Here is a 25,941-nt window from a genome sequence, read left to right as displayed (position 1 = left end):
GACTGGCTGTAGGTTAGGGGGGTGGGGGTTTATCCAAATATAACCCTGCTCTTCTTCACCACCTACACATGCACCTCTCTGTGGGAATCTTTGGGATAGCAATCAGCATTCAGAAGCTCCTTTACATCCCTTCCCAACCTGAACTCTGAGATCACCTTTAAAGTGCTGCTGCAATTGAGCTGAGCCAACACGGCCTACACTGGGGTTTGAACTTGGAACCTTTCTGGTCTATAGCTCAGCATTGGCAGCTTTTACATTTATTACAGCGCAGTGACTGCAGCTGTTCTTGGCATGAGATGTTACACATTGTGGAATTTATTTACAGTAATTGGTTATTGCTAAACGTGGTGGGAATTGTATGGTACATGCAATTATGAGGTACGAAAATAAATTTGGTTCTATTGCTGAATTTCCTTTTGAAAATCTAATTTGTAAGTTTCCAGTCTGTGAGATCATATCAGTCTAGGAAATAGAACACACATTTTTGACTTTCTGTTGACCTACATCAGGGTAAGGATTTAGTCCAAACATTTTGGGCAAAATGGGCCTATATTTTGGCTTGCATTGTGTTCTCGATTGCAACGTGGTTTCACTTTTTTAGTGTCTTATCACTTTTCCTGGTGCTGGTTGAGAGCACAGCATCTGATCAGAGCTCTGGTGAAGGGTCTTCCAGACTCGAAACAATAGCTCTATACTCTTTCCACAGATGCTGTTGGACTTGCTGAGATTTTCCAGCATTTTCTGTTTTTGTCTCCGATTCCAGCACCTGCAGTAATTTGCTTTTAGCCTCTGATCTAATATTGACCCTTGGGCTGCTCTTGAAATGGCTTCTTGGTGATTTAAGAGAATGGTAAAGGTTGAATTTGAGTGACCCTCCCTCTGTTATCTTTCCCTCCCTTTTTGCCCAAGCATCAGGCAGCATCTTTCCATTCAGCATCTCCCCCAGAGCAGTTTTGACCTGAGGAATCTAAGATGGGAAAGTTTCATGGTACAGTTATCACTAAGTTCAAAATGGGATTGGAGATGAATCAGGAAGTGGTAGTTACATGAAGCCAGATATAGATTCTAAATGCTTAGAAGAAAAGCTGGACTAAGTGGGGTAAGGAGTTCTACATAATTGAGAGAAATAAAGGTAAGGAAGAAGAAATCTGTTACAGCAGCTGAAACTGGAAGTTTGTGTGACGTATTTAAGGATTGGTACTTGGACCATAACTCTTTTTTGTACATCAATGACCTGGATTTAAATATGTAGGGCAAATTTCAAAGTTTGATGATATGGAAATTATGGCAGGTGGAATTTGACGCAAAGAAGCATGAAATAATGCATTTTGGTGGGAAGAATGAGCAGAGGAGGAGAGGCAAAGTGAACTAAATGGAACATTTTTAAAGGGGATGTGGGAATGAGGTGAGGTGATGCAGGAAAGTGGGAGGTGTATGTACACAAGCGTTTGAAGTCAGAAAAACAAGTTATCATAGAATCATAGAAACCCTACAGTGCAGAAAGAGGCCATTGGCCCATTGAGTCTGCACCAATCACATCCTATCCAGGCCCTACCCCCACATCCCCACACATTTACCTGCTAATCCCTCTAACCTAGGCATCTCAGGACACTCGGGTCAATTTTTTTAGCATGGCCAATCGATCAAACCTGCACATCTTTGGACTTACAAAGTTCTGAAGATTGTTTAAAAACATAAGATCCTTGGCTTTATTAATAAAGAAATGGAGTACAAAAGTAAGGAAGATATGTTGAACTTTATCTCACAGTAGTCAGGCCCCAGTTGAAATATTGCATTCAATTCTGGGCGCCACATTTCAGGAAGGATGTCTAGAAGATGATGGAGTAGTGGTACTGTCGCTGGACTGGTAATCCAGACGCCTGGGCTAATGCTCTGGGAACGTAGGTTCAAATCCCATTGCATCAGCTGGTGGAATTTGAATTCAGTTAATAAATAATGTAATATAAAGCTAGTTTCAGTAATGTCGTAAAAGCCCATCTGGTTCATTAATATCCTTTAGGGAAGGAAGTCAGCCATCCTTATCTGGCCTGACCTATATATGACTTCAAATCACAGCAAATGGCTGGGAAAGCCACTCAGTCCAAGGACAATTAGGAGTAGGCAACAAATATTGGCCTTGCCAGTGACATTCTCATTCCATGAAAGAAATATTTTGTGTAGAAAGTTAAGAGCAGACTTGATAAAGGTGTTGAAAATTATGTGTGGTTTTGATACAGTAAATAAGGAGAGTCTGTTTCCATTGGCATAACAGTCAGTAAACAGTCAGCATTGTTAATTGGTAGAAGAACCAGAAGAATATTGGGTGGGATTTTCTGGCTTCTCCCATGAGCCATGCAAAACGCCATGGACATCGACAGGATCTTCCTGTCCTGCCAATGGCGAGCCACTTCGGCTGTCAGCAAACGCACCATGGGAGGAACCAAAGAATCCTGCCCATCATCGTGCAGCAACTTTTAATGATGAGGGATGGGAGAAGCAGATTTAGTAATAACATTCAAAAGAGAATTGGATAAAAACTTGAAAGAAAAATAATGTATAAGGATATCGGAGTTGGGGGGGGGGGGTGTTGGAAAGGGGTTGGGACTGTGCAAAAGAGCAGTGGAATAGGACTAATTAAAGATTAACTGAATACTGAGCTGGCGTAGACACAATGAGATGAAATTCTTCCTCTGTTATTCATCATTCTATGATTCTATTTGTAGATTCAGGAATCCCAGAGAATCATTTAGCATGGCTTTGTGAGTGGAAAACCATGTCTCAAATTTGATTGAGTTTTCTGAAGGGGTAACCAAGAAGGTTGATGAGAACAGTGCAGTCGATGTTGTCTATGTGGACATTAGCAAGGCCTTTGGCAAGATACTGCACGGTAGGTTGTTGCATCTCATGGGATCTCATGGGAGTTGAGGGGGTTGAGCTATGAGGAGAGGCTGAATAAACTAGGCTTGTACTCGTTAGAGTTTAGAAGAATGAGGGGAGATCTCATTGAGATGTATAAGATGATGAATGGGATGGATAGGATAGAGGTGGAGAGACTCTTCCCGCTCAAAAAAGACAGTAGGACTAGGGGGCACAGCCTCAAGATAAAGGGGGGGTGGTTTAGAACGGAGTTGAGGAGGAACTTCTTCACTCAAAGGGTGGTGAATCTCTGGAATTCTCTGCCCGTTGAAGTGGTGGAGGCTGCCTCGCTAAATATTTTTAAGATGCGGGTTGATGGGTTTTTGATAAGAGAGGGGATTAAGGGTTATGGGGAGAGGGCGGGAAGGTGGAACTGAGCCGCGACAGATCAGCCATGATCTTATTGAATGGCGGGGCAGGCTCGAAGGGCTAGATGGCCTACTCCTGCTCCTATTTCTTATGTTCTTATGTTCTTATCCAGGGTGAGGTAGCCAAATGGGTGTAAAATTGGCTGGATGACACAAGACATAGGATGGTTGTAGAAGGTTGTTTTTCAAACTGGAGGCCTGTGACCAGCGGTGTGCCTCAGAGATCAGTGCTTGGTCCACTGTTATTTGTCATTTATTATTAATGATTTGGATGAGAATTTAGGAGCCGTGGTTAGTAAGTTTGCAGATGACACCAAGGTTGGTGGCATAGTGGACAGTGAAGAAGGGTATCTAGGATTGCAGTGGTATTTTGATCAATTGGGCCAGTGGGCTGACGAATGACAGATGGAGTTTAATTTAGATAAATGTGAGGTGATGCATTTTGGTAGATTGAACCAGGACAGGACTTACTTAGTTACTGGTAGGATATTGGGGAGAGTTACAGAACAAAGAGATGTAGGGGTACATGTTCACAGCTCCTTGAGAGTGGAGTCACAGGTGGACAGAGTGGTGAAGAAGGCATTCAGCATACTTGGTTTCATTGGTCAGAACATTGAATACAGGAGTTGGGACATCTTGTTGAAGCTGTACAAGACATTGGTAAAGCCACACTCGGAAGACTGTGTACAGTTCTGGTCACCCTATTATAGAAAGGATATTATTAAACTAGAAACAGTGCAGAAAAGATTTACTTGGATGCTACCAGGATTTGATGGTTTGAGTTATAAGGAGAGGCTGGATAGACTGGGACCTTTTTCTCTGGAGCTTAGGAAGCTGAGGGGTGATCTTGTAGAGGTCTATACAATAATGAGGTGCATGGATCACTGGATAGTCAATATCTTTTCCTAAAAGTAGGGAAGTCTAAAACTAGAGGGCATAGGTTTAAGGTGAGAGGGGAGAGATACAAAAGGGTTCAGAAGGGCAATTTTTTCACACAGAGGGTGTTGAGTGCCAGAGATGATGATAGAGGCAGGTACAATTTTGTCTTTTGAAAAGCATGTAGACAGTTACATGGATAAGATGGATATAGAGGGATATGGGCCAATCGTTGGTAATTGAGTCTAGCTTAGTGGTTTTAAAAAAAGGGGTGGCATGGGCAAGGTGGGCTGAAGAGCCTGTTTCCCTGTTGTAAACCTCTATGACTCTACAGTGCATCCAAATCCCACAGCTATAAGACTGTTTAGTTGTACTAAATAAATGGTTAATTTAGCAGCAATTTATTCAGGATACACTGTCCCTTGGGATTTTCTATTGCTTTATAACTTGTAGAATTCTAATAACTCTTATAAGTTAAAGTAATAGTTTGTGCAGAATTTGCAGTGAATTAATGTTATGGAGAAGACACAGTGATTGTATTTTTTTAACATTTTTTCATAGCCAGTGTCACTGGCAAGGCCATGCCCATCCTTGAGAAGTTGATGATGAGGCATTGTTCACTAAGCAATCTCCTTGCTCGTGTAATACTGTACACTTGTTTTCATTTTCTAAAAGAGGCTATTTCTTTCAATTAATGATTCAAGTACTAGTTCATTTGAAGTCTTTCACACATGGGCGGAATCACATTTTGGGGAAATTGTGTTTTCTCAGCTGGCAGCTGCACTTATCCAGTTGATCAAATCCTGGACACCCCTATCACTTGTAGGATGGCACGGTGGCACAGTGGTTAGCACTGCTGCCTCACAGCGCCAGGGACTTGGGTTCAATTCCAACCTGTGGTAAATGTCTCTGTGGAGTTTGCACATTTTCCCTGTGTCTGCGTGTGTTTCCTCCAGGTGCTCTGGTTTCCTCCCACAGTCCAAAGATGTGCGGGTTAGCTGGATTGGCCATGCTAAATTGGCCCTTAATATCAGGGGGATTAGCAGGTAAATATGTGGCGTTACGGGGATACGGCATGGGTGGGATTGTTATGTGTTGGTATGTTATTATTATGTTATTGTACGTTTAATATGTTATTGGTATGTGTTGGTCGATGGGCCAAATGGCCTTCTGTACAGCAGGGATTCCATGCTTAGCTATGGCAATGTGTAGAGTTAAGGGAAGGGGCAGAGGAAGGAACATCTGTCAGATACTCTGATACTGTCAGAGAGTTGGTGCAGAATGGCCTCTTCTGTGCTGTTGGGATTCTATGATTCTTACGTTTGGACTTGAGGTTTTTGGATGAAAACCTAGAACAAGGACAAATCCACCTTTCAACTTTTGACGGAGAACAAAAGCTCTGGCAATTATAGTTTGTAATTGTAGATGGGGAACGCTCAAAGAAATATTACAAATGTTTTCATGCTCAGTGACTATTTCAGCAAAACCTCTAAAATGTGTTAGTAAATATAAACCACGACTTCCTAAGGATTCTGTTAAATTATCCCCACACACAGATATATCTATTGAGCATCCCTAATGGACTTTCCTATCTAAAGCTTTTTTAATTTTTTATTTAAAGGAAAGATAGGGAAAATAGGGGGGGAATCAAAAAAGAGAGCGAGCATTGGTGGATGTGGGGGAAGGGCAGGGGGCAAAGGTCTGAACTGAGCTCCCGCTTCTCAAAGACTTGCAGGCAGAAGCCACCAATAACTTCCACTTGTAAAACAGCTTTGATGTAAGAATTTGCCACAGTAACTTCATAGAAAGCAAGTAGAAAGTGAACAATAAAGTCAGGAAAGGTGAACGTGACCAGACGCACAAACGGATGGATGGGTTTTGAAGAAGCATTTAAAGAAGGAGAGAATAATGTAGAGGTAAAGAGATGTTGATGTGGGAATGCCAGAGATAGGGCCTTGTGGCTGAAGGTAACTACATAAGTAACTACATAAGAGATGGTTGTCAGAGGAATAGTGTGTCCAGGAAATGCAGCTTAGGGCTGGAAGAGAATGCTGAGGTAGAACGTGGCCATGGAGGAATTTAAAGAATAGGTTAAGGATTTTAAATTGCAAATAATGGGGACAGAGACAGTGTTAAGTAGTGATCAGGACTTAGTGCAGGAGATGAGAACTGCAGTAGAGTCAACACCAATTTAGAGTCTGTTGAGGGCAGAGGAAGGCATGCCAAGGAAGGAAAGGTGTTGGTGTAGCCGAGTTTGGAAATGATGATGAACAATCAATGCAGCTGAGGTAAACTTGTGGCATGAGAGAGAACTGGTCAAGAGAAAGAGTTTAGGAAGTTCATAAAAACATGGTGGTGATGCAACTGGACAAAAGGCAGATGCGCTTAATTTTAACTTACAAGACTTGCAATGTGTGATAGCCCTAAACTGCAGCTTCTCTCTTGTCCTGAGCCTGGTGACTAGTTTAAAGCAGGCTTTTAAGTGTAAGTGTAATTGCCAGAGGTGTGCAGGCTGCAGGAAAAGCCTGCATTTACCATTTTGTTTACTAACTGTTTCAGCGGTTGAGAAAAATAAGTGAATATACTAAAGGATTCAGAAGAAAATCAACAGAGAATAAAAGAGAAAGGATTTTCTTTTGATACATTGATCCATATTGAGTGCATCTGCCCAGATAATAATCTGTATTGTAAGGCTGTTACTCAGTATTATCTCAAGAATAGAAATTGGTTCAGAGTATATATTTTTTCAAATAGTAGAAACAATTGGAAATTGAAATTAGAAGTGGCAAAAAAAATTCCTTGCCCGCTTCTCTATTTCGTGTGCGAGATTCATTCTCGGTCTTCCTGACTGTACCTGACCATAGTGCATTCCCAGAGACCTGGTCAGACAGTGTGCACTGAGGCCGGAGGCTGAAACTTGCTCTCTGTTCACAGTTAGAAAATTCCATCTCTTTCTTTCTTTGTGCTGGAAGAAGCTGGAAGTTGAAAATTAAACCAGGGAGAAGGGACAAATGGAGGAAATACTTAAGAATTTGGAAATCTCCGAGCAGACGGGAATGTGAGAAACTGTACAGGGATGAATTGCAAATGTGAAAATGATAAACAATGATCAGTTTATCTGGAATCACAGATAATCTGCAATGCAATCTATGAAGTAGCTCATGTTTTTAAACATACTTTTAACGAAAGGTTGGGTGAATAGAAAACTTAAACGAACCTTTTCATAAACAACCCTTGTCACCACAAGGTAAAACTTCCCAGCTTTTAACTGCTGGCTTAATCACTTTGGCACAAGGCAGGGTGATACTGTCTTGCTAAGATACACCTTGTATATTTGAATTCATAAGTTCTGTCTTTTTAGATATAGAATTGTTTTATTGAGTTTGTAAATGGCATTTCGCTGCAAAGAATATCACAGAACACTTGATGTTTCCCGCATAACTGTTGACTGCATGTATTTATGTCTTTTAAAACTGTGTTCTTTTTCTGTGCTGTAGCCCCTTTGAATCCCTTTCTTGCTTGCTGGTATTGATGCCTTGCTAATGGCTGTACAAAGACTCCTTCCAGGTACTTGTACTCTGTTCTTGTTCCTAAATCAAGACCTTGTCTTGTCTGCTGGCCTGTCTAGAATCTTTCCAATGTCCTTTATTCTTCCTATGTCCATTCTTCTGTCAGTGTGTATTTTTTTAAAATCTGCAATTAGGATGCGCTGGAACCATCTGTAAAGGGTGAAAATTGCTAGCTCATTTCTTGCAATGCTGAAGCTATTGGTGAAATTCACATAGAAATGCTTTTAAAATGTGTCAACATATCTTTCGCCTGAAACAGCATCTATCTGTGTTGTTTAGGGAATTTGTAGATTTGTTTAGGAATATGTGTGATCAAGAAATGACTTCCCTTGGAAAAAGAACTGCATGCATCAAAGTGACTGAAGTGACCTTGTGCCATGACGTATGTTCCTGGACGGTTTCCCATGAAGTGCATGGGAAATTGACTTGGATTGGGGAATGGAATGGGAGAAGCATTGGAAGCTTTTCAAGCGCAGTGTTTCTAAGTGTATAGAATTCTGGCTGAGAGCGGCATTGGAATGTTTCCAATTTAGAGTGTCACTGTGCATTGGAAAAATTCTCAACCGGAACAAAGTTATAAACAGACACTGTCCTTAGCCGGATGTTGAAAGATTATCGGAAGGAGCCATTTTTTTTTTGCTGCAAGAATCACATTCTGAACATTCATATATTTCACAGGGAATTGAATGGACTCACATAGAGTACTTCGACAACGCCATCATCTGTGAACTGATTGAAAATGTAAGTTGGACTTTTTTAGTTTGAATAGAGGATGTGCAAAGAATTGACATCATTTCTCTATATTTATTTCATGAAATTTACATTTTAAAGTTTTCAGTTTAAAACTTACTATTAAAAATGTTGAAGCAGTTGTAGGAGCTCACTGCTACTTGGATGTGGTTGAAGCACATTTCATTGATGCATTTTAAGGAAAGGTCAGATGCACATATGAGGGAGACTGGAAAAGGTGGACAGGGTGAGAAGCATAATTAATGGGGATGCATTTTCCAGATAGGGTGGGTCAGTGGGTGGTGTGCAGGGTCCCTGGCCCAGGTGTAAAAGTCAGGAAGAAGTTTTGCTGCATGTGAGAGGCTCACCCCAAAGCCGTTTGATGGCCACCAGGCCTTTAATTGCCTAGGCAGGACTTCTGCCCTCTTTCCAAGAGGAAGTTGTTCCTCTGGAAACTTGCAGGTCAACTGACTGTTTGGGAGCTCTCTTATCCTAGAAACGCCGCAGGGGGAATTGGTCACAACTGGTGTTACAGCAATTTTTCTGAAGGAGGGAAGCCCAGGAGCTCGGATGCAGGTAAATCCGGAATCTTGCTGGGGCCAGGCTAGTAGGCCTTCACTGGACAGTGGAAGGAGAAGTAAAACATCAGGGGGAGCCTTGAATAGGCGCTCCCTGTCCAAAAAGGAGTCAGCTTTTCCCAGTCACCCTCTCCCATCCAGGGATAGCCTACAAGCCTTGCCAGCTTTCACCAGATGATATGGGCATGAGTGAGGACTAGCTAGCATAGCCACAGGAAAATTTGGAAATTGACTTGGATCAGGGAATGGAATAGGAGAAGAATTGGAAGCTTTTGAGGTGCAGGAATTCTAATTGCATAGAGTCCTGGCTGAGAGGGACATTGCTGCCATGGTGAGAGGAGGCTCATGTAGAATTGAAATACTGGCATAAATCAGTTGAACCAGATCAGTTTTTGCACTATACAGTCTGTCGTTCTCATCCATAAACTTTTCTAAAATAGTAGCTGGAGAAATATAACCATGGGTTTAAACATATTATCATATCAGCAAATGCGAGCTATTAACTATTAGGTTTGATATTCTTGATGGACTTAAATAATTGGAACTACAAAACCACTGTTGATCTGGCCTATCGCTGCAAAGACCAGATACAATTAAATTAGGATAGATAGGTGCTTGGTGGTTGGCGTACACACTATGGGCCGTGGGGCCTCTTCCTCTGCTGTAAAACCCTATGACTCTCTGACAAGCTGGCGTTATCTACAGCTTTACCTTAGACCTATTACAATATATCTTGCACACAGCACCTCTTTTTTAAAATCTGTTTGTTTTTTTCCATTTCCATCTCTCTTTGGCTTCCCTAAGTTAGTACTTGTAAATATTGACTAGGTGAGCCAATGACCTTTGTCAATGTAGCTTTAGGGTCATTCAGTGAGAGGATCACATGATTCGACCACTCAGCTATCATTCTCTTTGGCTATTGTAATATCAAAAAATCTCATCCCTGTTTATAGAATGAGTGAATTCTGGAACTCCTCTGGAGAAATTGTGGATACAACTCGTGTTGAACCACATTTGAACAATTGATTTATAAACAATTTACATCAGAGTATCAAAATTTCCACAAATAGAATAAGTAAAACTTTATTGTTAAGAGTTTTTTTCGTCCTTTCTTGGTGTATTACTTGGTGGCAGTCACTTTTGCTATGTTAATTTTTATTGAAACTTTTTTTTTGTTTTGCTAATACCTGAGCTTAAGTTTTGAGTAGAAGTCCAAGAATAGCTTGGGGAAATTGTTACTGTGGAGAAAAGTCTAGATTGTTTAGTTTTGCCTTAATCTATGCTAACATGTATGAGCATGTGCACAAACACCCACACATATGCACATTGATGTGTTTGTATATGTATACATATATGTGTATTTATTTATATGCATATATTGCAGTATCTTTGCACCGTAAGTGCTGGTTCATAGGTTGATATGTGTGTGTTCGTGTTTAGAATACAAATGGAATCCTGGCGATGCTTGATGAAGAATGCTTGCGGCCTGGCACAGTGACAGACGAGACCTTCCTAGAGAAGCTCAATCAAGTCTGTGCCGTACACGAGCGCTTTGAAAGCCGAATGAGCAAAAGCTCTCGCTTCCTTAATGATACCACTTTGCCTCACAACTGCTTCAGGATCCAACACTATGCTGGCAAGGTACAGAAATTGATGCTAAATTATTAGTCTCTCCTGTATCCAAAGCTTATTGTTTTGCCTCTATATTCAAAGTTAATTTGTTGCTAGAAAAGGTACTCAAGACAGTAAGGACATGTTTCCTGCCTTCAATCACATAGGCCACTAATAATGGAACCCAATCCAACTTTTTTTTTACATTAAAAAAAACAATCTTAATTCACTGTTTATTGTGCTATCTTCAAATTTAATTGCATCATGTTGACACTGTTCTGATTTTAACACAGTAATTTCTTTATAAAAATTATACAATTTGCATGTTATGATGAAAATGATTATATCTTCTTTATATTTGTACACAATGACTAAATAGGTCCTGCTAAGAGATTAGCAATTTGCCATGACAGGATGGGATATTATTTTGTCTATTTAACCTACAAATCTAATCATAATCACCAAGATATAAATGATCATATGCTATTAATGCTTCAGTTCAATTAATTGGCATAGAAAAAATGTTCATGCCTTTGCCTGATGTAATCCCTCAATATGCAAGTCTCTGATCAAACTTGTGAAGTTTATCTTTAAATTTTGCAACTATGTAACTTATCCCTAAGGAGCTACAGTTGTCTTAGAATGATAGAATCCCTACAGTATGGATGAGGCCATTCAGCCTATCAAGACTGCACTGAATCTCTATGAGCACACCACCCTCCCCTCCACCCTATCCCCATAATCCTGTGCATTTACCATGGCTGGTCCACCTAACCTACATGTCTATTGACACTTACAAAGAACAAAACAGCCCAGGAAACATTTTAACACTGAGTCCCCCCCAATCCACCTAAACTGCATGTCTATGTTCTGTGGGAGGAAATTGGAGCATGCGGAGGAAACCAGACATTGTGCAAGCTCCACATGGAGTCATCCCAAGGCCAAAATCTAAACCAGGTCTTTGCATTGAGGGAGCAGTGCTAGTCATTGTGCCTTCTTAGTTTGATGGTTATTCTGCTTCTGTTTCCTAATCAAGGTGATGTACCATGTGGAAGGATTTGTAGATAAAAATAATGACCTGCTGTACCGCGACCTGTCCCAGGCTATGTGGAAGACCAACCATGTGCTAGTCAAAGCCCTTTTCCCAGAAGGAAACCCTGCTAAGATGTCCTTGAAGAGGCCACCTACAGCTGGGTCACAGTTCAAAGCTTCTGTTGCAACTTTGATGAAAAATCTACAGACCAAAAATCCCAACTATATCAGGTGGGAACTTTTTTTAACTCCGCACAACAACTTGCTAAGAAGGGAAATTAAATGCTGAACATTTCGTGAATGTTCAGAAATAGTAAGCTTGATATGACACTCAGGAAGCAAACATTTCCAACATAGGCCATCTGTCACATGCCTTGGATTGTCCTTGGATACTCTACACCTTTGTTCGGCCATTTACACATTCTGATCTCTTACTGGGCTGCAATCAGCACTATTCCCAATTCTTTACTACTACCATTTACATCCCCTTTGTGCTTTTGTCTATGGCACCCCTGACCCTTACAATACAAATCTTGTCCGATTTTCTTTGTCTTCAGCTCTGACAAAGGGTTGTCCAGACTCAAGATGTTGGCTCTATTCGCTCTCCACTGATGCTGTCAGACCGGCTGAGATTTTCCAGCATTTTCTGTTTTTATTTCCAACTTGATAATGAGTGCAAGAACTGTGCCTCAAACACAATATAAAAACAACATTGATGTATCTGGAACCTTGGGCCTGGTAATAGGATCTTCACTGCAGCAAACCGTTTGTCACTCAGCAACCCTAAACATACGCAGTTGCAAAAAATAGGTAGCATGTCATTTTTCCACAAACTTTGGAGCCGGTTGATCAGCTTCTGAAAAAGAAAGCTCAGTAAACAAGTTGGATGCTCTGCCAAATGGTTACAGCTGAAAAGTTAGTATAATTTTTCCTTCCAACCATTGACTCATCTGACTATCTTCAGTTTTTGATTACTGACTTCTGCCATTCTGCTTATTGTGTAAGTCCATGGCATTTTGTCTCATTGGCTCCTTCCAGAATAGCTTTTCCCTTGACTAACCTCATTTCTGCTATGCATTAATTAAGTAGTTCAGAAGCATGCAGTGAATATATATTTTTCAAATTTGGATGGCTTTGCCTAAATTGGAAAGCAATAAGTATATGAAAACACATTTAAGAGACTCCATCCTCTTTCCCAAAAAAATGGGAACTTCTGTGAAACAGGGGTGCTCACCTTCACACACAATACATTGCGCTTGCTGTTCTCGAGTAAAGAGACAAAGCCCCAAAGATCTGATTATATCGCCTCCTAAAATAGGGTGTGTTTGTTTGAGGGGGAAGTTTAAAATTACTTGTATGGTATTACCAATCAGTTCTATGCTGGCTACATTACAGATGCATCAAGCCAAATGATCAGAAAGCTCCACATGTCTTTACGGAGGCTTTAGTATGTCATCAGGTCAGGTACCTGGGGCTGATGGAGAATGTGCGGGTGCGACGAGCAGGATATGCTTTCAAGCAGCCTTACGAGCCCTGCCTGGAGAGGTACAAGATGCTATGTTCACAGACGTGGCCCCACTGGAGGCAAGGAGCAAGGTATGGAGTTACAATTTGGTTTTGGTTTCTGTTATCTTAAGGACAGTCTAGAAAGAGTGGAGAAAATAGTTTTACACCTTGGTTCCCTTACACTGTCGGAAATTTAATGATTAAATATGGGCCATACTCTTGGCGACTCAATTAAGTTAGCCAGTGAGTAATTGAGTCATACGGTTTGACTTTCTGTTTGTTAATTAGTCAGGATGGGACTAGATATTGGTCTGATATCTCCTGGATTGAAAGGGAGAACATCTGGCCGGAATTTCTGCTCCTGATATGTATCCAGTGGACTTTTCAGGAGCATTTGACTGCACAGATCAAGGGTGTCCATGTTTTGGCCACTCTATAAGATAAAGGTGCAGTTACAAATGGAAGGAAAGAAGTTTTGCATTTATGTATCAATTTGCATTATTAAATATACTTTACAGACAGTGAAGTTGTGGCAGTACAGTAGCACAGTGGTTAGCACTGCTGCCACACAATGCCAGGACCCGGGTTCGATTTCTGGCTTGGGTCACTGTCTGTGCAGAGTCTGCATGTTCTCCCGGTATCTCCGTGGGTTTTCTCCGGGTGCTCCAGTTTCCTCCCCAAGTCCAAAAGGCACACTGGTTAGGTACATTGGCCATGCTAAATTCTCCCTCAGTGTACCCAAACAGGTGCCGGAATGTGGCTACTAAGGGTTATTCACAGTAATTTCATTGCATTGTTAATGTAAGCTTATTTGTGACTAATAAATAAATTTTAACTTTAAGTTCTTTTCAAATGTAGTCACTGTTGTAATTTGTAAGTTGCAGTGGCTAGTTGCACACAGTATTGTGATAGCAGATCTATTTTTCATGCTGGTTAAGGGATTGATATTGGCAAGGACACGGGGCAGAACTTCCCTACATGTGGGATGCTTTTGGTCTGTCACCTTGTCACTTTTGTGTTAGTTTACAGTAATTAAAACCTCGACAAGCTATGAGGCAGATGTGTAATGAGTATTTATATGTAACAATTTGTCTTTAGCTGCAGTGGTTTACTGGCTTGAGCACTGAGCTGGAACCTAAAATGCCTCCTAGTAGCTGTTAGGCACAGTACCCAACCTCTTAGCATTTTCCTTTCGGATCGAATGACTCCAAACTGGTGCGCAGTGCCAGCCATTATTGAAGTGAATGAAGATATTTCAGGAAGCAATTTGTCAGTGGAATCCCTGAGGAGGAGTCGCCCATTAATGTCAAATGCAACAAGTGAAGCAGTGCAGATGATATCCGGGTTTTGATTTCCCCAAAATGTTTGTACAGGAGAAGGGGGGACTGAGAACAATATGACTTACCTTCATGACTAAAACGTGCAAATATGTTATACTCATTAAACTCTCTCACATTCTGTTGAACAATTGAATATTGTGTAGGAGAGAGTCTAAACTTACTTGCCAGTTTGTCTCTTGGTTATTTATCTGCTGCTCTTTCCCTTTCATGAAACAATGACTTGTCGCGAGCATTGTTCACGGCTGCTGGTCAAACTCCTGGATTTCACCCCAAGTTGTCAATATATGTGCATGAGCCTTCAGATTGGCCAGAAACTGAATTGGACTCGCCGTTTAAAGTTCAAATACTGTGGCTACACGAGCAGGTCAGCGGCTGGGGATTCTGTGGCGAGTAATTTAACTCCTGACTCCCCAGTGACTGTTAACCATCTACAAGGCACAAGTTGGGATGGAATACTCTCCTTTTGCCTGGTTGAGTGCAGCTCCAGCAACACTCGAGAAATTCAATGTCATCCAGGCCGAAATAGCCCCCTTGTTTGGCATCCCACCCATTACTTCCAACATTCACTCCCTCCACCACTGATACAATAATGTATTGCATCTATAAGATACACTACAGCAACTCAAAGGCTTAGCCGACAGCACCTTCCAAACTAGTGACCTCTACCACCCAGGAGGATAAGGGCAGCAGATACATGGGAACACCGCCACCTGCAAGTTCCCCACCAAGTCACTGTCTATCATGTCTTGGAGATCTAACGCTGTTCCTTCGCTGTTGCTGGGTCAAAATCCTGGAACTCTCTTCTGAACAGCTCTGTGGGTGTACCTATACAACATGGACTGCAGATTTTCAAGAAAGTGGCTCGCCATCACCTTTTCGAGGACAGCTAGGGATGGGCAATAAATGCTGGCCTAGCCAGTGACACCCACATTCTCTGGAAGAATTTTAAAATATGAGTACTGAAAGGTTAGTTAATCCTTCAGGTTGATGACAATGGAGCCCAACACACACTCAACTGGCATCACATGAATAAGGGATACTCCCTGCTCAGGGAGCTGAATAGTGATCACAAGCCCATTGTCATACCCTGACCACCATACAAGCTAGCTCTGAATACTCCAGGAGGCAAACCTGGCATCTTCCTAATCCGTTTGGCTGTGGAACTCAGTCTTTAGAAGCCCATAGTGGAATGAAGGTTTCTTTTAAATATTAACAGGAACATAATCATGGAATCATAGAAACCCTACAGTGTAGAAAGAGGCCATTTGGCCCATCGAGTCTGCACTGAACACAATCCCACCCAGGCCCTAACCCCATATCTCCACACATTTACCCACTAATCCCTCTAACCTACACATCCCAGGACACTAAGGGGCAATTTTAGCATGGCCAATCAACCTAACCCGCACATCTTTGGACTGCGGGAGGAAACCGGAGCACCCTGAGGAAACATACGCAGGTACAAGGGGAATGTGCAAACTCCACACAGACAGCGATCTAAGCCGGGAATCGAACCCAGGTCCCTGGAGCTGTGAAGCAGCAGTGCTAACCACTCTGCTGCCGCCTGCTTCACCGACAAAATGAAAACGTGAGCAGTGAAAATTGTAGTGTTGGTGATTAACTGGATGATTGTAATGCGTTCAGGAATCATGGAATTTTACAGCTCCCCCAGTCCAGAGCTCCTGGGACTAATTAGCTGACAACTGAGAGTGGGACTTTCTTCCACTGAGGGTTTGGCGTCCTGACCCTCAACATGTTCAGACCACCCACTGTGTATTTTCATTGCGGGGCAACCTTTTTAAAAGTCTGGTTTGTGACCAGTTTTTGGTGGCTGAGGGAGGGCGGGATGCTGGTAAGCAAGGAGTATTTCCCCCACATCCCACCCATGAAAAACTCAGCCTCAAGTTTCACTTGAATAATGCAGAACATATAGTTACACAGAGCTTTGAACATGAATTCTATCACATTCTCAGAATGTCTATCTCATTTCTTTTCAGCATGATCTTGTCTCACAGTTGATCTGTAAAATTACTTAGTGTACTTGTTACAAAGGAATTCCAGCACCCGAAAGGAGAAGCATCAAGTTAAACTTCTTCCTATATTCTTTTAATTTAAGGGACGGCGTCCAAGTGCTGTTGACAGAACTTCAGATCCCTCCTGAAGAGTTTTCATATGGTAGATCAAAGATATTTATTCGAAATCCCAGAACGGTAGGTAATCCCCTGCTGTAACCTTCCCAGTTATCTCAAATTTCAGTGGATTTACTTGTAAGCAGCAGTTAAGCACATTAATCCAACAGTTTAAATTAAATACAGGCAGGTCACAATCCTATCAAGTAATTAATTTGATAACATTGTTGGCTTGTGTTTATTTTGTGGTTTAAAGAAAAATTCCTGTAGTAGCAACAGAATGCCATTTCTGGCTGTGTGATTTTAAATTAACCAAAAATACTCCCATGCCAATAACTGATGTAAATCGTGATCGTGTATCAAATTGATAAAGCAGTAAGTGTCCATGGAGTCGTAAAACTTTTAACAGCGCGGAATAAAGGTCCATTGCACGTCAGCTTCCTAAAAGCTAACTGCTTTGTTCTTTTGTCTTTAATTTTTTTCTTTGTCAAAATAATTTATCCACTTCTCCTTTTAAAATATTTCCATCAATTAATAGGGCATTTCATTATCTGAACAACCCTCTGCTTAAAAAGAAAACCCTTTGCCTTTTGTTGCATCTTAATTCAAGCTGAATGCAATTGCCAGTGCACTTCTTTGATGTAACCTCACGGGGTCAGACTGTCAAATTTGCCCGAACCTTTACTATTGCCCTAACTTATTGCATTACTGTATTTGTTTCTGCAGCTGTTTGAGCTGGAAGATCTGAGAAAGCGTCGCCTGGAAGATCTGGCCACGCTGATTCAGAAGATCTATCGCGGCTGGAAATGCCGCACACGCTTCCTGTTGATGAAGAAGAGTCAGATCACCATTTCGGCTTGGACTAAGAGACATTTTGTAAGGCTCCAGTACAGTATCATTTTGTATGGTCAGGCCCTTCCTTCCTGTAGTTCCTGTCCCTTTACTGCAAGGTAGCCGGGTCCAATTTGTGTTCTTAAACAAAGCTTTCCACTACATTCAATCAACGCTACAGAAATGGAGCAGAAACAACTTACAGTTAGAAAGAGCCATTAGCATAGCAAAGCACCCCAATCCACTTCAAAATAATGCTATCAAATAACATTTGACAATGAACCATGTAAGATTGTGTAGGAATGGAGTACCAGAGTTCAAATATCTAGGCAGCTGAAAGCATGGTCAGCAGTGGTGGAACCTTTTATGGATATGAAAGAAGGCAGAATTGGAGGAGCACAGATATTCCTGTGGAGTTGTAAAGCCCACAGCTCCCTAAACATTGTTTTGATCACTTGAGAGGCGGAATAGCACCGAGGGCTTTGATTGTGATTTCATGGCATACGACAAAGCATAGTTCTTACAATGTGGCCGTGTAAACCATTGGTTAGATTGTCTCCCTCACTTTGCAATTCAGATGATTTTTTGCCCTGTTACTTGCTGGAAGTATGAGCTGCCAACACTGTGGCCAGTTTAATCCCAGATAAAAACAAAGAAAAACTCTGGAAATGCTTAGGTCAGATCTGTGGAGAGAAAAACCTTTTCTGAAATGAAACCTTGGATGGGATTTTCCAAGCAACCCACCATGTGTTTGGCAGCAGCAGTGGAGGTGGCTGGCGGCATGGTCTTCTGGTCCCACTGCTCTCAATGGTGTTTCTCATTGCATGTACCTCAGGCTGCTGGGAAACCTGTGGCGGGGGTACACCATTGGAATATCCTGCTAGCGTGAATGGCCAACAAATTCCGGTCCTTAACTCTGTTTCTCTCGCCACAGATGATGCCAGACCTGCTGAGTATTTTCTGCTCTTATTTCAGATTTCCAGCATCGGGCATCTAAATCTGGGTTAGCAATGAAACAAATAGTTTATCCCCTTACCTAATGAGATTTAATGATCCAGAAACAAAGGAACCACAAAGAAGCCAATGAAGATGAACTGGAGTCAAATTAGGTACAGAAAGAGGAACAAAGTGAACAAAGGAAAGATTGGATTGCGAAAGGGGGAGAGTTCAAAGCATTATGAGCCAGACCAGAAAAGTCAGGAAAGTGGCCTAGATCCTAAGTTTTTACATTTGAATTCGGCACGGGTGAGCATAAGGTGTTTCACTTCAGGTATGATTCAAGTAATCGACTAGGAATCTTGTATTAAACAAAGCTTTTAATTAAGAACACAGATAAAAGACAATAATAAAAATTAGCATAACTTCTGCCAATTACAAGAACAACCATGATGCTAGATCTTCATCTTTTTAACACCTACTGTAAATTGGTCCACTCAATGATGCATAAAAGGCAGATTATGTTTAACTAATTTACTGGAATTCTTTGAGGACGCTATAAGGTCAATGAACAACAGGAAACCAGTGGATGTGGTGTATCTGGATTTCCAGAAGGCATTCGTCAAGGTGTCACAAGAAAGGCTGCTGCATAAGATAAAGGTGCACAATGTTATGGGGTAATGTATTAGCATGGCTAGAGGATTGGTTAACTAACAGAAAGCAAAGAGTGGGGGCAAGTCTGTGTTTTTCTGGTTGGCGATCTAATGGTGTGCTTCAGAAATCAGAAATGGTTTCAATTTACATCGATGACTTGGAGTTGGGGACCAAGTGTAGTGTGTCAAAGTTTGCAGATGACACTAGGACACTGTCTGAAAAGGGATATGGATAGTTTAAGTGAGTGGGCAAGGATCTGGCAGATGGAGTGCAATGTTGGTAAATGCGAACTCATCAAATTTGGTAGAAATAACAGCGAAGTGGACTATTATTAAAATGGTAAAAAATTGCAGCATGCTGCTGTGCAGAGGGACCTGGGTGTCCTTGTGCCTGAATTGCAAAAAGTTGGTTTGCAGGTGCAGCAAGTAATTAAGGCAAATGGAATTTTATCCTTCATTGTTAGAGGGATGAAGTTTAAAAACAGTGAGGTTATGTTGCAGCTGTATAAGGTGCTGGTGAGGCCACACTGGAGTACTGTGTACAATTTTGGTCACCTTACTTGAGAAAGGATGTACTGGCACTAGAGGAGGTGCAGAAGAGATTCACTAGGTTGATTCTGAAGTTGAGAGGGTTGGCTTATGAGGAGAGACTGAGTAGACTGGGACTATACTCATTGGAATTTAGAAGAATGAGGGGTGATCTTATAGAAACGTATAAAATTATGAAGGGAATAATTAAGATAGAAGCAGGGAGGTTGTTTCTGCTGGTGGGTGGAACTAGAGGGCATAGCCTCAAAATAAGTAGGACTAGATTTAGGACTGAGTTCAAGAAGAACTTCATCCAAAGGGTTGTGAATCTGTGGAATTCCCTGCCCAGTGAAGCAGCTGAGTCTATCTCTTTGAATGTTTTTAAGGCAAAGATCGACATATTTTGAACAGCAAAGGAATTGAGGGTTATGATGAGTGGGCGGGTAAGTGGAACCAAGTGCACAAAAAGATCAGCCATGATCTTATTGAATGGCGGAGCAGGCTCGAGGGGCCAAATGGTTTACTCCTGTTGCTAGTTCTTATGTTCAAATGGCACTGTCTGCCTCTACCAGTTTCCAACAGCAACTCCCAAACAGCAGAATTTTCAACTCCAGGGAGAGGGACAAACAAGACACTGCTTTCTGTCTCAAGTCCAAACAGCATCTGAGGAAAAAAAATGAAACTTAAATCTTGGACTTTTCTTTGGGAAATAAAGCTATCTCCAGGCAGCATCTGACTTGATAGTTATGCTCCACCCAACAATTTCAAAAGGATCATAAAACCCTAGGAACTCTGCATTTGTCCAGATTAAAAATAAACATAATGTCCATTATATTATTTCAGTAACAATTAGAGGACACTGGCTACAGAAGTTATGGTGCCAAAATAAAATGCTAGGAGCTGCTTGAAAAAAAGTTGCAAAGGAACACGATTAAAAATACATTTCTTAAAGGCACAGTATCGTCACAAAAGAAACGGAAAAGTAAGAAAAAGTTTTACATTTAAATGTGTGTTTACATGTTTAAATTTATGTTTAAGTTTAAATTCACTACCTGCAGGAATAAGACATCACAGTTTCAGCTGTTCCATATCTGGACTGAAGACATTTGCCTCATGCTGCAAGAACATCAAACTTTTTTTTTAAAAATGGTCCTTGTATTGTTAAATGCTAGTCCAAAATTTCTGCAGCCAGTGTAAGTTGTTTTAACAGCGCAAACCCTGCAATTTATTCACATTCACAGGGCGATTTGATGGACTCCCCATTTCTACGTGATTAATGGTGGAATAATGCAACTCGTTCAGTAATTCACAACTTGGTGTATCGCTTCCTCCCCACGGTTTGCTGGTTTATTTGCACACTAAATTAAACTCTGCCCTAATTTCCCAACAGATTCTGAGCCAATATTTCACAGTATATTGCTAACATGAAGAAAAGGCTTCCTAAACACACTTCCAGCTTTTTGAAAAAGAATTGTTTGTTAGGAGTTAATTTATCATTGAGGATTATTTGAGGATGATGTTCCCTATTTTGATTACATGATTTTAATTTGGCTTGAATATGACAGAGAATGTAACCTGAACTCCATTAACTCGTAAGCTGGTATGACAATTAATAGTCAAGTAGACAAACCTTTTTTGCAGTTCCTTAAGTAATTGATATTGTTGGCATCCCTCATGGGAAAGGTGAGAGATTTTCCCTGTGGTCTGTTTTTCAGGCAATCATGAACCAATGTACAAGACCTAAGTTACAACACCCACCACAAAGATAAACCATTCCCTATGGTTTCTAGCAAGACTGAACCTGTCTCTGCACACTCAGATTTAACATGCCCATGGCAAAAATACACATGGGAGGTTATTTGAATGTTGTAAATTAAAGGTCACAACAGAAGTGTGTGTGTTTGTATCTCAGGAGTCCCTCAGTGCAGGGTGGTTTACAGTCCAGCAAATAGCTCGCTCCGTATAGCACTGGTACATCAAAGGTTAAGAAGTGTTGCCGATTTCCCCATAGAATTGTGGACCTGTAAAAAGCCAGATGTTTTGGTTTTACCTTGAAGGCATTGAGATTAGATCGTTAGTTTTAAATTGTACCAGGAGAGCAATCCTTTCAGCAGTTGACTACCTGCTGGGTTTCACACAAGAATTTTGTGGGAATCCAAGGCTGGATATTGTTAATCTGCTTTATTCCTTGGGGGTAGTGTCTGTCCTGTGTTATTCTGATGTTTCCTGCTACCATTGCAGTAATGAGTTGCATTTATCATTTAGTGTTGTGAGTTTGCCTGTCTTGTGAAGAGATGTGGGGTGAGATTTTGTTTTAAGTGCAGTCCAGCATGCTACTTGGGAAAATATATTGTGCTTAGTTACAAAATTAGTGATTGGAACTTTAAACATGTCTGAATGAAATTCTTCTGTGGTACAAGACATTTCAAGGGATATTCTGCTTCCTGCTCCATTTCAATCCCATCACCCTCACTTGCAGAAACATGTTTCCGCAAAATAACCAAAGCAGATTGATCCATTTGGGAGGGAGGCATGGGGGAGAATCTTTGACAGATGGGAATGGTGGAGAGAGCGGAGAATCCAGCTGGAGTCCCAGAATGGTTTTTAAACTGAGAATGCCTACTGAGGTTGTCCCCGCACCCCGCCAATGATGTAAAGGGGCTCCTGCCATGAGAGGCCAGGAACCCCAGAAGCATGCATTATCATATGCTTAATGGATCTCTCTACTGTATCATCATTCCCTCACATAGGGAAGTAACCTCCCCCACCCCTTTTGCTGGCATGATGTCACATTGACAGAGTTGTAAAATGGGAAACTGTCCAACAAATCCAACTGGAGGTGCACAGGCAAGTACAGCTCCTACAGGAGGGGAAGCAGAGTGGGGAGCAATGCCTGGGTAATGGGACCTGACGGGGAAGTGCCATGGGTCAGTGGCCTTCCATTGGGGGATTGGGGGTTGGGGGGGAGGGAGGTGTCCTATTGTCTGTGGGATTGGAAGTTCCCTGAGCAGAGAGTTGAGGTTTCTATGCCTGTGGTAGGAGGGTGTTCCTGTGTCTACTTGGTGGGGGGATTCCATGAACGCAGGGGGATTCCATGGGAGGAGGAAAGGGGTTTGGATGCGGTGTTCTATTTGTATTTTTTTTCGATCTGAGCTCCATCTGTCAGGAGCTGAGGTCACTGACGGAATACCACACCTCGGAGGCCACACCACTGCCCCTTCCATTTTTTTTCCCCAAGTGATTAAAGCCGGCAGGAAAATCCGGCAAGACAGTTGGTGAGCTGCCCTCCACTTTTCCCAGCAGAAACAACACTTAGAAGCAAAATCAAAATATTCTGCCCTTTGTGTCCCAGGGTACAACATGTACTTGAATTTTCAGTGACACATCTATAATACCCAAAATTCCATGGTGCTACTGGATGTTAGGCATTTCCTACTTTCCATTCATTTTGATTGTATGTTGCACACACACAGTAGTTATATTGGCACTAGTGGAGGGGTTTTAACGTACACAGTTCCTGTACGGCTGAATGCTACTAACTCACCAAGAGTCAAGTCACTAATGGTACTCGATAATAGTCAAATTAGAATATTATCAAAGCTGCCAACTTGGCAATTGTCAGCCTGTCTCACTGACGAAATAATTGGAGAAAAACGCAAAAACAGAGCACAGCCACTGATGTTCCATTGCCTTGTTCTCTTGAATTTTGAGTTCCCTGAGGAGGTCTGAATTAACTGTAAATTATCATCATGTAATAAAATAACTTTCTTCATCACCTGCCAACAAATCTTGCTGTATTGGCTTGTACAAATAGATTTCAGCTCTTGGGATTTTTCTCCTCCCACTTGAACTCATTACATTTCCAGAGATGATTTTATTCTGCTCCTCCTTATTACCTATGAAGATGCTGAGTTCATTGGCGCTACCTGCTCTCCTCACACAACACTTCATGCCACAAACCTAAATATTGAGCATTGTGGTGTTACTGCGGCCGAGCCAGATCCAGTCTCCAACCAAATTCTACATGGAGACAGCAGCAGTGTTCACTGCCTTTGCCTTGGGCTTGTCTCTCTTTCTCACCCTTCCCCCTTCCATCTCCATCCTTGGCACAGACTCACATTGTAGCTCCTACATTTTGTCTTGGCTGAGATCAGACAGAGAATGAAAGCTAGAATTGATCTGGGGAATATGGTTCAGATCCTCATTGGGCACCAACGCTTTTTGGAATGATATCAAGCAATAGATTATCATCCATCCATGGCTGGTTTACGTTGGGGATTTGGATTAGCCTGGAATGAGTTTGCTTTAAGAAACTAACAGCCCTTCTCTCCCCTTGATTTCTTCAACATAGCAACGAAAGAAATATCTACACCTCAAGAGTGTGACCTTAGTGATCCAGTCATACATCAGAGGATGGAAGGTGAGTTATTCTGTAGTGAAGTAGTATTTATTTTTCACATTTGCATTTATGATTTCATATTTTTCCATTAAAAATTTGGGCCTGATTTTACCATTTTCATTCTAAGTGCTGAATCTGGGCATAATTCAGATCCAACTTAAAAATCTGCTCTCAGGCGCTCCCATATGCACTCAGTCTGAAAAAAAATTTGCGGGCCCCATTCGCTCTGTGGGCAGGGCTTAGCACACCCTCCTCAGAGAATGGTCTGACCTCACTCACCACCTCTCCCCCGCGCCCCCCCCCCCCCCCACACTTCCCTCCAGAGAACAATCTGGCCTCACCTACCCCTCCCCTCCATCCAGAGAATGGTCTGGTTTCACTGAACCCCGCCCCCCTCTTAGGGAATGATCTGGCCTGCCTCACCCCCCCCCCCATCCTCCCAGAGGAACATCTGACCAACCTCCTCCTCCCTCCCCACCAGACAACAATCAGCTCCCTCCCAATTACAAGACAACGATTGCCCGCACCCTCACCCCACCCCAAACCACCAGATAATGATCGCCTCCCACCCCCACCCCCAACCAGACAACAACCTGGCCTTGCTTCCCCCACCCCACCTCCGATCTGAGTCAGAGAGCTGTTGGAAACTCTGAACTTGCTCTTTAGCAGCTGAACGCCCGATTCAGACTTGTGTTCAGCAGGTTCATTTTGGTGCGATCCCGGATTGGGGAACGTGGTGGTAAAGGGGGAAATGCTGATGAAGTTGGGTGGGCAGTTCATTAATTCAATTGAAATACATGCATTTAAATCGCTGTTGCCCCCGGTTTCGGGTACAAATCGGATTGCTGTTATTCCCGGTTTTGGTAAAGGGCTGTCTACACGGACGCGAGTGCGGATCACATTAATGGCCTCACATCCGACTTTACTACATTTTTGCACCCGTTTTCAGGTGCAACGCAATGGTAAAATAGGGCCCTATGTGTGATATTTATGATCTTATAAATTGAACATGAATTAAGGGAAAGAAAGATCGTTGATTTGGCTCTTTTAACCTGATTTATATCCTGACGATAAGGTTTCAACAAAAGTGAAGGTTGTTGAAAAGAAAAACCTTCTCATTGTTAGATAAGTTTACACCTATCTAATCTAATTTATATTTGCACCTACTTCCTGGTAACGGAAGGGAATTTTTCTGAAAAGTGAATAGCTTTTGACGTCTGCCATTGTGAAGGGTTTTGCGAGAGTAGATAGAGCGAAACAGATTGCATTAACAGATAATGACGAAGGAGCACTAACGAAGGTATGTGGCACAAGGGGAAACATTTCCACAAGAGGATATGATTTAGAATGTACTGTCTGAAAGGCTGATGGACGAAATTTCAATGTCAACATTCAAAAGGAAATTGGATATGTATCTAAAAGAGATATGTCTAATTTCACCGATGATTCCTTGTGTCAACCTCACTGATTTATTTGGCAAATGCAAACTCTCTAAACCAAGCAGTTTCTTCTGATTTTGCTAAGTGTGGATAAGCCTCTGCTGATTCTGTGCTTTGGACACTCTTCTATGATGTGGCGCATTGTTTGTTTGCTCATTCCCACAGGCAAATAGGGGGCTAGCACTAATGCCCCATCGGGGGAGGTTAGCTAAGCAAGGTCCGTGGCTGAATCTCAGATTAATCAGCAGCCAACTGTAATGTGGTGCAGCCGACCTTTGAATCAGATGGCAGCCCTCACCCAACTGGGCACTTAATTCAATGGGAGGACCAACATTGCCCGCCTCAGTGCCTGAATGTACTTAATTAATGTCAGATGCCTCATGGAGAAGTGGCATTTGTTTTCCTCCAGTTCTCCCACCAGTGGGCTGAACCCCGTAACTTAAATTCAGCCCTAATTCTTTCAAATCACTGGCAGAGACGTAATGGGTCAAATGGCCCCCT

At 41.9% G+C, this 25,941-nt stretch overlaps 1 protein-coding gene across 3 annotated transcripts in view; it reads left to right on the top strand.

Moving 5' to 3' along the window:
• myo1b (myosin IB) overlaps window positions 1-25,941 on the top strand; it is a 272,073-nt gene that overhangs the window by 205,508 nt on the left and 40,624 nt on the right. For all 3 annotated transcript variants that reach the window (XM_080198810.1, XM_080198808.1, XM_080198809.1), the window contains exons 15-21: window positions 8,408-8,470; window positions 10,477-10,677; window positions 11,684-11,910; window positions 13,075-13,275; window positions 16,642-16,735; window positions 17,381-17,530; window positions 23,954-24,022. In XM_080198810.1, coding sequence (XP_080054936.1) covers window positions 8,408-8,470; window positions 10,477-10,677; window positions 11,684-11,910; window positions 13,075-13,275; window positions 16,642-16,735; window positions 17,381-17,530; window positions 23,954-24,022 — 1,005 coding nt within the window. The remainder of the gene's footprint in view (window positions 1-8,407; window positions 8,471-10,476; window positions 10,678-11,683; window positions 11,911-13,074; window positions 13,276-16,641; window positions 16,736-17,380; window positions 17,531-23,953; window positions 24,023-25,941) is intronic.

The sequence above is a fragment of the Carcharhinus amblyrhynchos genome, chromosome 11, assembly GCF_965287045.1.
Source record: "Carcharhinus amblyrhynchos chromosome 11, sCarAmb.v2.hapA, whole genome shotgun sequence".
NCBI lineage: Eukaryota > Metazoa > Chordata > Chondrichthyes > Carcharhiniformes > Carcharhinidae > Carcharhinus > Carcharhinus amblyrhynchos.
This window is presented reverse-complemented; position numbering and strand designations above follow the sequence as displayed.